This window comes from Vanessa tameamea, chromosome 3, assembly GCF_037043105.1.
Source record: "Vanessa tameamea isolate UH-Manoa-2023 chromosome 3, ilVanTame1 primary haplotype, whole genome shotgun sequence".
Classification (NCBI taxonomy): domain Eukaryota; kingdom Metazoa; phylum Arthropoda; class Insecta; order Lepidoptera; family Nymphalidae; genus Vanessa; species Vanessa tameamea.
Window position 1 is genome coordinate 1,982,599 of NC_087311.1, and position 13,817 is coordinate 1,996,415.

Here is a 13,817-nt window from a genome sequence, read left to right on the forward strand (position 1 = left end):
TAAACCCTTAAAAGGACATGGGTTTTTTATACCTAAAATCTGATAACCAACAGATTAAACGTTAGCGAATGTTTACTATTGAATTAATGAACTTCAAATAAATGATCACAGCAATGTTAATATGAGCACTTTTATTTTCAAATTTTCGTAGCTTAGTTTAAATAGATTATACAATTATAAATTTAAATTGGAGATGTGTGAGCCCAAGAGAGGGCTCTATTTGGTTGTTTACTTCCTTCATTTGCTCGGCAGTGCTTAAATTATATACCTCTTTTTGTCGTCGCTTCGATGTTGAAGCAAACAAGACGGCTGTACATTATTCTTTGCCGTTGCGAAAATTACACAGATTAAATTTTTAAAAAAACGAAAGTTTTTTATAACTTGCTAAATTATAATTGTGTTTGACTTTATATATTTTTCTTAGAAATAAGATATTACTTATAAAATTAGAACGTCGATGTTGATTACACGAGACTTATTAAAAGATTATACTGGTCGTCATCTTTCATCCTTATTTGAGTGTATTATGGTTATAGTGCTGGGGAAAATTCAAACTCACAATATATAATAACTTTACCCACGTTTCATATTGATAATTATTGCTTTTATATTTATTAAAATAGGCTTAAGGGGTATAAGACTTCTATGCATCATTATTAATATTCTAAAAATATACGTTCAACATGAAACACGTTCACATCGTTACTTTAAAAAATATATAAAACATAATACATAATCAGCCTGTAAATTTCCCACTGCTGGGCTAAGGCCTCCTCTCCCGTTGAGGAGAAGGTATGGAGCATATTCCACCACGCTGCTCCAATGCGGGTTGGTGGAATACACATGTGGCAGAATTTCGTTGAAATTAGACACATGTAGGTTTCCTCACGATGTTTTCCTTCACCGCCGAGCACGAGATGAATTATAAACACAAATTAAGCACATGAAAATTCAGTGGTGCCTGCCTGGGTTTGAACCCGAAATCATCGGTTAAGATGCACGCGTTCTAACCACTGGGCCATCTCGGCTCAAAAAATATATATTAAATACTAATAATCAATTGACGCCGATTGAAAAAGGCTGCTAGTGTTGAACAGAAAAATCGAAACAGTACCTTACAAAAAAACCCGCCCATGGCTCGTTTTGTGTATAATGATTTTAATTGACGACACAATTAAAATTAATACTTTGACTTTGTGTATACCCAGTACTACCCACACCGCCAAACAGCAAAATTAAATGTTGTGTTCCGGTCTTTTCTTAATGTAATAAGTAGGCGGCATATGTTTTGTCCTGTCCTGTTGTTATGTGGTCATCCCTTACTTCACCAATGCGCCACCACTCTGGAAATAAGATGTTATGTCCCTTGTGCCTGTGATTACACTGGCTAACTTACCCTTCTAACCAAAACACCAAGTACTGTTTGGTGGGCAGAATATTTGATGACTGGGTGGTACCTACTCAGATGGGCTTGCACAAAGCCATACCACCAAAAAAGTCTGAAGGGTGAGTGAGCAAGTGTAAGTTGTATCTACAATCTACTTAAAAAAGGGACGTTTAATCGTAAAGATTGATAAATTATAAATAATAAATCACATCTTCAATATATTGTTATACATTATGCACAATTTTTTTTATCTATTAACAAATGGATACAAAATCTTAAGGACACAGAACATACATTAGCTGGAATTTACTAAACTTATTTATGTTGAAGAATATTTTAAAAATTCAAAAGAAACTGGACGATATTGAGCAATTTGTCTTTCATTCAGTGGATTAGTGTCTGGACCTTCATAACGTTTCTTTGAAGAATAACTAAATATGATAAAAGAGGGTTCAATAGTATTATTAAAACTGGAGAGCTCACGTCCAGACTACCAATTCACAAAACCTTTGGAGTTACAGATATTTTGTGCTTCACAAAAAGTATGTAAAAAATACAAATTTAATTTTGTATATATTATTACTTTACTAAAAATAAAAATGAAAGCTCGCTTTAGTATCCGGGACTCATCGTTTGGGTAAAAATCATACGTTTGGTCCCTGATCAGAAAGTATTGAGGATATTAAGAAAAAATATTCAAAACCTTATAGAATAGAGAATGTCAAATAAAACGATATTGCGAGTAGGTCAACGTTATTTTATATAAGTGTGTAACAATACATATAAGTGTATACATATAGTATATATTTTATATAAGTGTGTATTGTTACACACTTATATAAAATAACGTTGGAATAGATGGAAACAAACCTTTGACGACCTCCGTGGTCGAGTAGTGTGTACACCGGTTTTCATGGGTAACGCTACTCTGAGGTCGTGGGTTCGATCCCCGGTCGAGTCGATGTAGAAAAAGTTCATTAATTTTCTATGTTGCCTTGGTCTGGATGTTCGTGGTACCGTCGTTACTTCTGATTTTCCATAACACAAGTGCTTTAGCTACTTACATTGGGATCAGGGTAATGTTGTCCAATATTTATTTATTTATTTATTATGGCCACCTTTTTCGGGTATCATATTGCTGTCACACACTAAAGTTTGCTCAAAACTACCTCTTAATACGTGAAATATTTTTATCTCGACTTATTATCACATAGTATTGAATCGTATTTTTTATCAATCTTACTAAACCTTAAAATTCATTATTGGATTTAAAATTTGTTATAATATTTAAATAATATAAAATTTATTATATTTCAATTTCCAGAGTATGATTATTGATTTAAAATGATTCAGACGAGACGAGGAATGTGTTCTTTATAGCTCTCGGTCCCATCGTGAGAGACATCTGTCAAACATTAAGCAGGGCAAGTGTATTTCATATAGTTCCTAATATCGATAGAGTGAGGTCATCGTCCTCGTAGGATGTCAATTTATTGTCAAGATGTTCTTTGAGAATTCATTCAGATGAAACTTATTCCAAGTTTATTTTAAGTTGTGCTGTTATCGTGTTGTATATTTTGGTAAAATAAAATAGAAAACGTATCAAATATATAATTATGAATTTATTTATTTCAAACAACAGAATATAATTAATAATTACATTGCAATCTAATTTCGTTTTAAATCATTAAAATTCAACACGGATACATTCTGCATGCAGAAAAAAAGCGTTGCTCGAACGTTTCATTGAATTAATAGAAGACTGAATTTTATTTTTCATAGTAAAAAAAATAAATCTTTTTAATCTTAAAATTCAACGATATGGCAGCAGTATTTTTTGATTATTCACTTAAATTTTGAATTTGGACTGACCAATAAAAGAGCCATTAAATTTCATATATTTTTTTAAACTTATTAGGCAGTGTTCAAGTATTACGTAACGCAATTTTTGAAGATTTTTGACCCCCCTCCTCCCCTTGTAACGCACCGTAACGTTTTTCTGTACCCCCCTCCCCGTCTCTAAACGTTACGTAACACTCAAGTGACCATTTTTAGCCTAAAGTCGCAATAAGTTATGTTATAGTTATTATCTTTGGTATAGTTTTAATTAACTTTGCGGTAATAATACTAAATAAAACAAGAGATTTTGTTTATTTTTTATAAATTCTTGGCTTTACGCATAATCGTTTTCGTCTGAGATCTGAGGTCTGAGACAATCTTGCCATGCAAGTAACGACAGTGCATTTGAACACTCTTGCGAGATGTGAAATAGATCCCACAGGTTGGACATACTGTTATATTTAGGTCGGATTGTACAGATAGACAAACCCTTCTAGAGGAGGTGATAGATAGAACAACCTCACAATAAGTGGCGAAGACTTGAATGTTCCTTTGTCTAGCAAACTGGGTACTACGAGCTTGCTTGGCGTTTGAAATACTGGGCAAGGTGGCGGCATGAAAGTGTCCGCAAACACAGATTTCAATGCACTTCGCGGTGGTGAACAGCAGGATTCATCCGCGCATTTTATAACCTGTAAGAAATATTGCGATTCACGGATGTGAACGCTATACCACGTCAAATTTGGTTCTGCTGGATCCTACATGCTATCTTCGAGTTGCCAATTTGGGAGTTTTGATTCCCTAATTTTTTATTAAAAAAAAAAACAATGTTACGTAACGTGTTGTAAGAAAGACCCTTGGGTTAAGATTTACTTGGCTTATTACTAACTTTGGTTTTATTTTACAACGATAATGTTAACTTAATGTAATTGAATATTAATTGCTACCAGTAACTGTTTTTTTGCGGTTGCTTATAAAATTTTAGTATTTTTTTAATTATATTTACATAATACGTCATCAGTATAAAAAAAATATTTTAACAGCTTACAAATGCAGAGAAGTTTGGTCCGGCCTAGAGTTGGAGAGGGCGTTTAATCTGGGTCTCGACGCTGCCTTGCTGCTGGTGCCGTTTTTCATCATGTCCTTCGCGTACTCCCTCATTGTCAAGAAACTTTGGCGAGGGATGAGACATGAAATACAACACAACTTCAACTGGCAGAAACATCGTGAGTAATTTATACTTTTACTTAGAACATAAATCAGATCAGTGAACCGTACTTAGTTGAGTAAAAAAATTGGCGCTTTCATTTCGAAATCCTACCTGTCACTTGACACTATTGTTGGAAATGCTCCCTTTACACAAATGAAGAATAAAGAAAGGCTGATAGAATTTGTGATCGGAGAACTATGGAGTAAGAAGGCCCAATTTATTCGTAAATCCAAAATACACAATAATATTTTTGCCATGGTTTTGATAACACCGACTTCTGTGCCGTATAACACGCCACGCCACGCACTAATAATACGCCAATACATGACGTATTATAAGTGCGTGGCGCGTATATCAGTATTCTCCAATGGGAGTTCTTCGAGTTCTTCCAATAACTAACATTTTTGATGGATTACATTTGCCGCACTTTTGTCGATTACATTACTTCACTTCCCACAAATGGTTTTGCGCACATTTTTTTCAAATTATATCGTTTTTGTTGAAAAGGATTTATGATACGCAGACAAGTTTAGTAAAAGTCACGATGAGTACGAGAGTTCACGAGAGATTATTTTTAATGATAAAGTGTTTCTGATTTTCAATTTTTGATGAGATATACGTCATCTTCAGTTATAAATTGTAGTTTCTAGTTACGTATAAATTATATTTTAGAAAATAGCTATTTTATTCTTGTTGAGCACGTTTTTTAAGTTATAGTCTGTGAGATTTATCTAAGTTATTATTTTTATAAAAAGAATAAACTTTTTAAGTCCAACTTTTCCGTTGAACAATTTTTATGTCTGCAAATTGGCCATAAATTTAGTAAAATTGTTAAAAAGGATAAATACTGAGTTTCTTGTCGGTTTTATTTTTTGGTAGAATAGAACCAGTGGTATCTTTACATTTAGTTCAATAATGAGCTTACTTAATACAAATACAAAATAAAGAATATTTTGATTTTGACGAAGTGGCATTATCATAATCTTAAATATATCAAAAGATTAATTATTGCCAAAATAATATTTGATATAGAAGGCCAGGTGAAAGTAGTTTAATCATTAGTTTTGAAACATGAAATATTGAAGCGTTTGAAGGCAGTTTGATAAGCTCGTAACATAATATATATATTTTAATAACATTGAAGATTTATTCGGTGTTCATTCCACCGTCTGATAGCAATGTTTGTATTTCTTTTATGATTTGAAAGGTATAGTGTTAGCTGTACATTACTTAATGGTAGACATTTGTATTTCAATTGTCATGCTTGGCCGCGCAATGATGATATTAACTACAGTGCTTTGTCTAGGTAATGGTGCCTTAATAACAGATGAGTTAATTTGCACGACAAAAAAGTTTTATTATTGATGTCAAGGCCATTAATAAAAACCGAATTAAAAGTGAATATCAAATTATTGTTCTATAAAATACACTAAACTAAATAACGAAAGTCATTCTCACCTGCTAAATTAGTTGCGATCGCTACGATAATACAGAAATAATTACTTTTTAATGATAATGATGTTGTCCTGATCGATGTCGATCATGGTGGCTAGTCTTAAGGGAGACCAGCCAACGCAGGATATTTTAGCGAACAATTTTCCATTAATCCGGTCTATTTATAATCTTGGAGCTAGAGCCTCTCTTCGGGATGTTTTTAACAAAGTAGGAATACCCACTGTTGCATCACAATATATTTACAACAACATTATGTATATTTATAGTAACATTGATCACTTTGATAAAATAAGTGATAATCATTGTATGTGCACAAGAAGTAAGGATAAGCTTATAACGCCAAGTTTCCGACTCCGCAAAGTCAATAAATCATTCTTGGAGCTAAGTATCCGTCCGTTTCTATAATAAAATTCCGCAGACATTTTAACTTTACCGTTTCATGAATTCAAATCATTTGTAAAAATAAATCATTGGTAAAGAAGGTATATTATTCGATACAAGATTATATAGATGATAAAAAAGCGTGGAGTTAATGCTTGTTGACTTCCAGGCAGGATATATTACATACATATATAATTATATTTAACTAACATGACTGAGTTTATTCCCGGTTCTTCTCAGTATAATCTACATTCCGAACCGGTGGTAGCTTCACATAATATAGTTTGTTAAATGACGTTTTAAAAGTGCTTGTAAAAGCCTACTTAAATAAAGTATATTTTGAATGTTTGATTGATAATAACTTGTTATGGGCCTGACCTAGGATTTGAATCCAGGACCTCGGGATCTGCAGCCTTATATCCACCAGAAAAACGAGGCAGGCGAGCATAATGACTTAGAAACAACTCGATGCAACACTAGGTTCTAATGAAGAAATTTCTTAATGGAACTTCCCATAATGAATATACATAGATTGATGAGGCGATTAGTCAAGTAAACAAGCAATACCATTAATCAGTGTGGGTGATGCTACAGATAACTGAAGCGACACATCTGATGATTCTTTTATACAATAATGAAATGACTGCACAAGAACAGTGTTTTATTATATACCTACATAATTTGCTTGATAGAAAATATAATTAAGGTTAAGGTTTTAATTAAACATCACCGCAGTACGACCCATACTCATGCTAAATATGAATGGTAAGCAATGGAAAGCAAGTATTTGTTTACACGCGACCGACGAACGTTTCGCACCTTTCCTTCACACCAACGCGCTACCAACCTTGGGAACTAACATGTTATGTCCCTTGTGGCTTTAGTTACACTGGCTTGCACGAAGCCCTAGCACAATGTAAAGAAAATTCTATGATCACATTCATCAACATTACTAGCCCTCTACTTAATTATGTGTTTTTAATGTGTGTGTGCAAATATAAACGACACTTGAATCACGTAGGAACGTCGACTGTTCGGTGGACTGAGTTCTGTATGGGTATAACTCGCTGGACTAGTTGCGTGATAAATCAGACAGCACTCAGTCTATGGAGCACCGCTGAGCACCGTTTGAAACAAGAAGTCCGTCCTCTCGCGCGTTCAGATTAATTGTGATTAGTTGAACAATAAATCCGACCTTAAAGTTGAAACGTCCTTTTTCTTTGGAAAGGATAGTGAAAAAACAAGTTCAAGTAGAAAACGGAAATCGTTCCTAACTTATTATGGGTGCATCTCGACTAGCGCCATCTATCCTTAAGAAGATTTACTACGTGTTGTTTTATGTATTATATATCATTCTAATTCTAATTTTAAAATTTCATAAAAATGAAAGAGTGAGCCGTGATGGCCCAGTGGTTAGAACGCGTGCATCTTAACCGATGATTTTGGGTTCAAACTCAGGCAAGCACGTGCTTGCCTGAGTTTTCATTGCACATGCACATGCACATTTTCATGTGCACAAATTAATGTGTTTATAATTCATCTCGTGTTTGGCGGTGAAGGAAAACATCGTAAGGAAACCTGCATGTGTCTAATTTCAACGAAAATTCAGCCACATGTGTATTCCACCAACCCGAATTGGAGCAGCGTGATGGAATATGCTCCAAACCTTCTTCTCAAAGGGAGAGGAGGTCTTAGCCCAGCAGTGGGACATTTACAGGCTGTTAATATATGCCCATATGAACTTACGTAGAAACATTGTACACTATTACCATACCTGATGTGTTTTAAGCTGATGTAAGGCAATCTTATAAAGTTAAATAAAAAGTATTATTTAAAAATCAAATACATGTAAAACAAACTTTATAATTTAACAAGGGTTGTGTTTGATAATAAACATAAAAGGATAAAGTTAACTCTTCACATTAGGGGTTTTTTGTAAATCCCTTTCATTTTATTTTTATAACGTTAAAAGGCTTGGCGCCTACTAGATTTATTTTCGCTTCAAAACAAATCTCCAGTCGCACGTCTGGCGTACTTCAAACATAATATTCTATTACATACTCTCAATTCCATGCCACCTTAAAATTAAGAATAATATATTATTTGTACAAAATGAGACGAAAAGGATACTCGACGGTATTATATATTAAATAAATTTGTATAACAAATAATATTAGAAATTATTCTCTAGTTTACTTGGTCGTATGAATATGCAAGCCCGTCTGAGAAGTTACCACCCACTCATCGTATATTCTAACGGATTAATGCAACTTCGTATGAATGTGCTCCAGTTTAAAAGGGGTGAGTAAGCCAGTTTAACGACAGGCACAAGAGACATAACATATTAGGTCCCAAGGTTGCTGGCGCATTGGTATTACGAGGAATGATTAATATTTCTTACAGTACTACTGTGGCTCATTTATTTGAATTAAAAAAAAATGACGTTACTTCGTAGGAAACGCAGTACATAAAGTAAGGTAACGGGTTTTGATATTGCTAGATTAGATTGCTTTAATTTTGTTTACGTTTTTCTTTTTTTTCTTATACAGCCGTAGCACCTCTTTTTAATCGGCCAGTAACCTTTTCTGCTCTCTAAAATTAGCTATTTTTTAAATCAAAATAATTTAGTAAATTGCTATCAAGAATCCTCTTTATTTTTCTGCACATCTCTGGCTGGAAGTCTTCAAAATATGATAATAACCAATTTTCCCATCGGTTTACGCTATTCATATATAAGATTGGGTACAAACTTAACAACAACTTTAAATGTATCCACTCTTGTAACATATAGATTTAAAAATACTTGAATAAAATATAAAATTTTGATTATGTTTTTATATATTTTTTCATTTGGACAAAATAAACAGTTAACTAAACCATTGCGATGATTGAATGGTAAATACTTTTTTTGCAGAGAATATCAATCACATTTTGGTTTGTTTTTATATTATTGAATAAGTACATTGCTTTACTGCAATAACATTGGTATTTATTTTAATTTTAATAAATTTAAGATTATTCTTACATCATTTGTTTTAATTTAGTTTCGTATTTGCTTGTTTAATATCAATCAATGATTCGGAGGGAAATAACTTAGCGCAAAATAAAATAAAATGCCTCCAAAAATAAAAATAAAATCAGTTAAAAGTGATAACGATTTTAGTATTTTATTAAAAGCTTTTCTATGTATTCGTACTACAAAACTGTCTCAACATTCGGGTTTAATTCTAGTTCCAACAGTTTCTGAATCAAATTAAATCAATTCTATTCAAATAAACTTCACAATGAAGCGATTTGAATCGACAATATTTAAACACTACCACGGTTTCGGAAAGCAGCCTCCAGCGAGAAGAAACGGCAAATAACTCGCATAGTTGCTCTTTTCAAATAAATAGATTTACATTGCTGTTTTTTATGTGTGATGGAATCCGAGCCATAATCCAGGCGTTTATTTTTTCTTCTAAAAAGTATTCTTTTAATGAATAATATGATTTATGTCTTAATTTAGTCTTAATAAACTTTTTAAATTTCGTAATTGGTAAATTGGTTACATTTACCGGTATCTTATTATATATGCGTATACCATTGCCCAAAAACGTTCTCTGTACCGTATGCAAACGGAAAGTAGGTGTTACAAGTTTATTCCTATTTCTTGTATTAAAAGTATGTATCTATGTCAGCTTTTATGGAATATTTATGTATATTCTTCTGTATATTCATTATATTATCATAAATTTATTGTGAAACAGTCGTTAATGCAGCTATTTATTTAAATTTTTCGCGTAATGATATCCTAGAGCTAATATTGTAAATAGTTCGGATAGCTCTTTTCTGCAGAATAAATATTATTTCAATATCTGCTGCTTCACCCTATACCAAACTCTAGTCTGGCAGTACTTATGTCCGTGAGTTTTCGAATTGTTTTTATTGCATAAATAGCACTACTTAGTTTTCCTGCTAGGGCATACAAATGGGTGCCCCACTGAAGTTTTGGAGTCAAGGGTAATCCCTAGAAAAACCTTCAACTCAACAAACTCAAGTCTTTCATAATTCAAAATAACCGCAAAAGAACTTGACTTGACATTTGGCAGAGAAAACAAAATAAGTTTTAGACTTTTTTGCATTTGGAACCAAATATTTTTTGTCAAACCAACTAAGAACCCGTGACAGAGCACTGCTTACAACGTCATAGTTGTTTCTGTCGAGTTTAAAAACAAGGGTTGTATCATTTGCAAACAGTACAATGTTGTAAGTCTTATTTACAAAATAAGGTAAATCATTTACATACATTAAACAGCAGAGGTCCTAAAATTAAACCCTGTGATACACCCATTTGCGCCAGAGCGCAATTTGATTTTGCACCGTTAATAACAACCTTCAAAACCCTTTAATTCAGGTAAAAAATGAATTTTAGGAATTAGGAAAAGAATGTCATGACTAACGCAATCGAAAGCTTTTGATAAGTCACAAAAAACTGCAATAGCATTTTGTGACTTCTCCCACGCATTATAAATGTACTCAATAAATGCTATATCGGCATCAGTAACCGAACGACCTTTAGTGAAACCGAACTGTTGAGAAAGCTATAGCTTATTCAAGCTAAAAAAAATGATAAAGCATATTTTTTTCAAAAATTGTACTCAATACTGGCAAAATAGAGATCGGTCTATAATTGTTTGGGTCATTTTTATCACCGGACTTAAATAATGGAATTATTTTACTTAATTTTAATATATCTGGAAAAAAAAACCCGATTCTAGACATTTATTAAAGATAACGTTTAAATAAGGAGCTAAGTCAACAATTACGTTAAGTGTAACTGTTAGGTAGGTTTTTTAAAATTTAATATTTTTTAAGTTTTTAATACATAGTACGGAGTTATATTCTCAAAAGAAAATTCTACCCCATTCTTGGGAACGTAACGTTTAAGGCGTCATTGGGTGACGCATTAGGCCCCTTAGTATTCACTGGAATATTAGAGAAATATTCTTCGAATTGGCTGGGCACATTTAAATCTTCACCTCCAATATTCCCTTTTACATTAAGGGATAATTGCCCTGTCTCCGAACTTATAATATCCCAATTCGTTTTTATTTTATTTTTAGATTTTAAAATTCTACTTTTAATATGCAAATAATGAGCTGTTTGACAAACTTGTTTAAATAACTTGTAATATTTTATAATAACAAAATCATATAAATATTTTTTTTAACTAATAGGTATACAAAGTAGATTGTTAATTATTATAGTTACTAACTATCTGTCTCGATTTCACACGGGTACAATAAACATTGAAAATCCCGGCTTTACTCTACTGTAATATTCATGTATACCATACGTACAAACGAAAGATATTTTATACTAGGTAGAGATAATAATTTGACAATGTTTACATAAAACCTTTGCAACCTTTTCTTTTAAATTCTCTACCTATTTACTAGCAACTAGCTATCCGTTATTAGCCGAGATGCCTTAGTGGTTAGAACGCGTGCTTCTCAACCGATGTGTCTGCGTATTGAAACCCGGTCGAGCACCACTGAATGTAAGTTTAACAACGCTTCGTGTTTATTTATTGAGACGATTGTATTTTTTTCGTTCTATATATTATATTTGTATTGTATGCTTTTCTACACAATTAATCCGAGTTAAGAAACTTTTCTGAGTCGTTGGCAGTATGCGCTCAAGGCACGGCTTCTAACACACTATTACACTAATAAACTCTACTATGTGCCTATGTAATGCGGAATAATAGCTAAGCTCTACATAGCTGCATTGACATTATCGTTATGTAATAATAATCATCGAATTCAATAAATACCGATATCGAAGCCGAAATCTTCCGTTAACATTATCACGTTCCTAAAGTAAAGTAAGTGGCAAAATTGTACGTTTTGAAAATGAGGCTTACTACCTTAACATTAAACTCCATTTCCGAAAAATATCACTTCGGCGCTTAAGACTTTCTTCCTTTCCTATGGCGATATGTATTGTTAACATTTACTGTTCTTTTTAGAATAAAACAAAATATACACAAGTACAATAGGCTTACCTTTCATTTATTTCATTATCAAAGCATCAAACGAACTCAGGACTAATATATTCACATTTTTAAAGTCTCTAACCCTACTTACAATTATAATTTATTTGACGACCTAAGTATATTGATTTCTTACATTTTAATAAATGTAGTCAAATCCAAATCATATTTATGTACAATATATCTTTTTTATATATTCTATTTATACATAGCTTACAGTATTTACCAGTTTATAAGGAGCGGTATCAGCTTTCAAACAATAAATATCACCAAAATCGTTTTGGACTTAAGCGTGATTCTCGAGAGAACAAAGATTAAACAGTTTGAGTATAGTAAAGATATTATAAAGCTGAAGGCAATAAACTCAAAAAGGATTTAAAACGTCTTTAATAATGAATGAAGTGATTCTCGGGGAAGATTTATTTGTATAATTAATTATTGTTTTGAGGCAAAACGCTGAAATATGACGACGAATCTTGAAGTTGTTTATAGAATTCATGACGACTGGGATCTTTACTGGTGTGCGCAGTATGAATTTATAGTTTTGTGTATTACTATATAAACTTTTTATATGATCTTTATTCTATCCCAAGAAATCGGAACGGATAACCAATTTATACTAAAGTGTTACGAGTTTATAGCTAAAAAGCACTGAATCGGTTAAAGTGTAATTCTATGTATATAAATCATAAATCTTAGAAAATAAGGTAACCTAAATATTTTAAATTAAAAAATTATAAATATAAATAACATAAAGCATTTATTCTAATTGAAGTCCTAAGTAAAAGTACGAAAAAATGAACCATACCTACTCTTATTAAGATACATAGTAAAATTTAAGAAACTAGATACATACATATATATACATATTCTAAAATTTAGAACGTTATTCCATATTTATAATAACATTTTTGTAAAATTATATATGAATTATATATAACAAGTTGCTCGTCCTGACGTCGTACAGATAAAATTCGTACATTGCAATATTCTTTAAAGTGTCAATTTCCGTAAATCCATTCTTATCAGATACTTATGTTATTAAAAAACCTATGTACGAAATTAAAGTTTTCCAGACTGAGTACTTTATATATGAAACACATTTGCATACGTATGAAAAATAATTATTTACTTTGTCGAATCGAAATTAAAAGTAAATAGTGTACAATAAATATGCACGTGGAATGGTCACGAGAATACTAGTAGCATTTTTCCGCTGTATCGGAATTCCGATTATCGATGAGAAAAATGTACCACGCTTCCTGTTACCGGAGGAGGCAATAAGGCGAGTTCAAATGCGGACACTAAGGTGTTTAAAGGTATTGTAAATAAAACTAAACTATCGATTATTCATTTGTGTTATCAAATATTGGTCGTTCAATATAAGATGCCTGTGTTACGAGAGCTAGCTACGTTTAAGAGAAATAATTTTAGGTCAGCTTTGTTCTGATATATTTCTCTTCTTGTCACAGGTTTGTGGTCGGTTAACGCCATTCTGCCTGCTGGGA

The 13,817-nt window shown here is 32.3% G+C and overlaps 1 protein-coding gene across 1 annotated transcript in view; it reads left to right on the top strand.

Moving 5' to 3' along the window:
• LOC113397099 (cholecystokinin receptor type A-like) overlaps nucleotides 1–13,817 on the top strand; it is an 83,827-nt gene that overhangs the window by 18,642 nt on the left and 51,368 nt on the right. Inside the window, exon 4 of the mRNA XM_064218155.1 lies at nucleotides 4,270–4,452. Coding sequence (XP_064074225.1) covers nucleotides 4,270–4,452 — 183 coding nt within the window. The remainder of the gene's footprint in view (nucleotides 1–4,269; nucleotides 4,453–13,817) is intronic.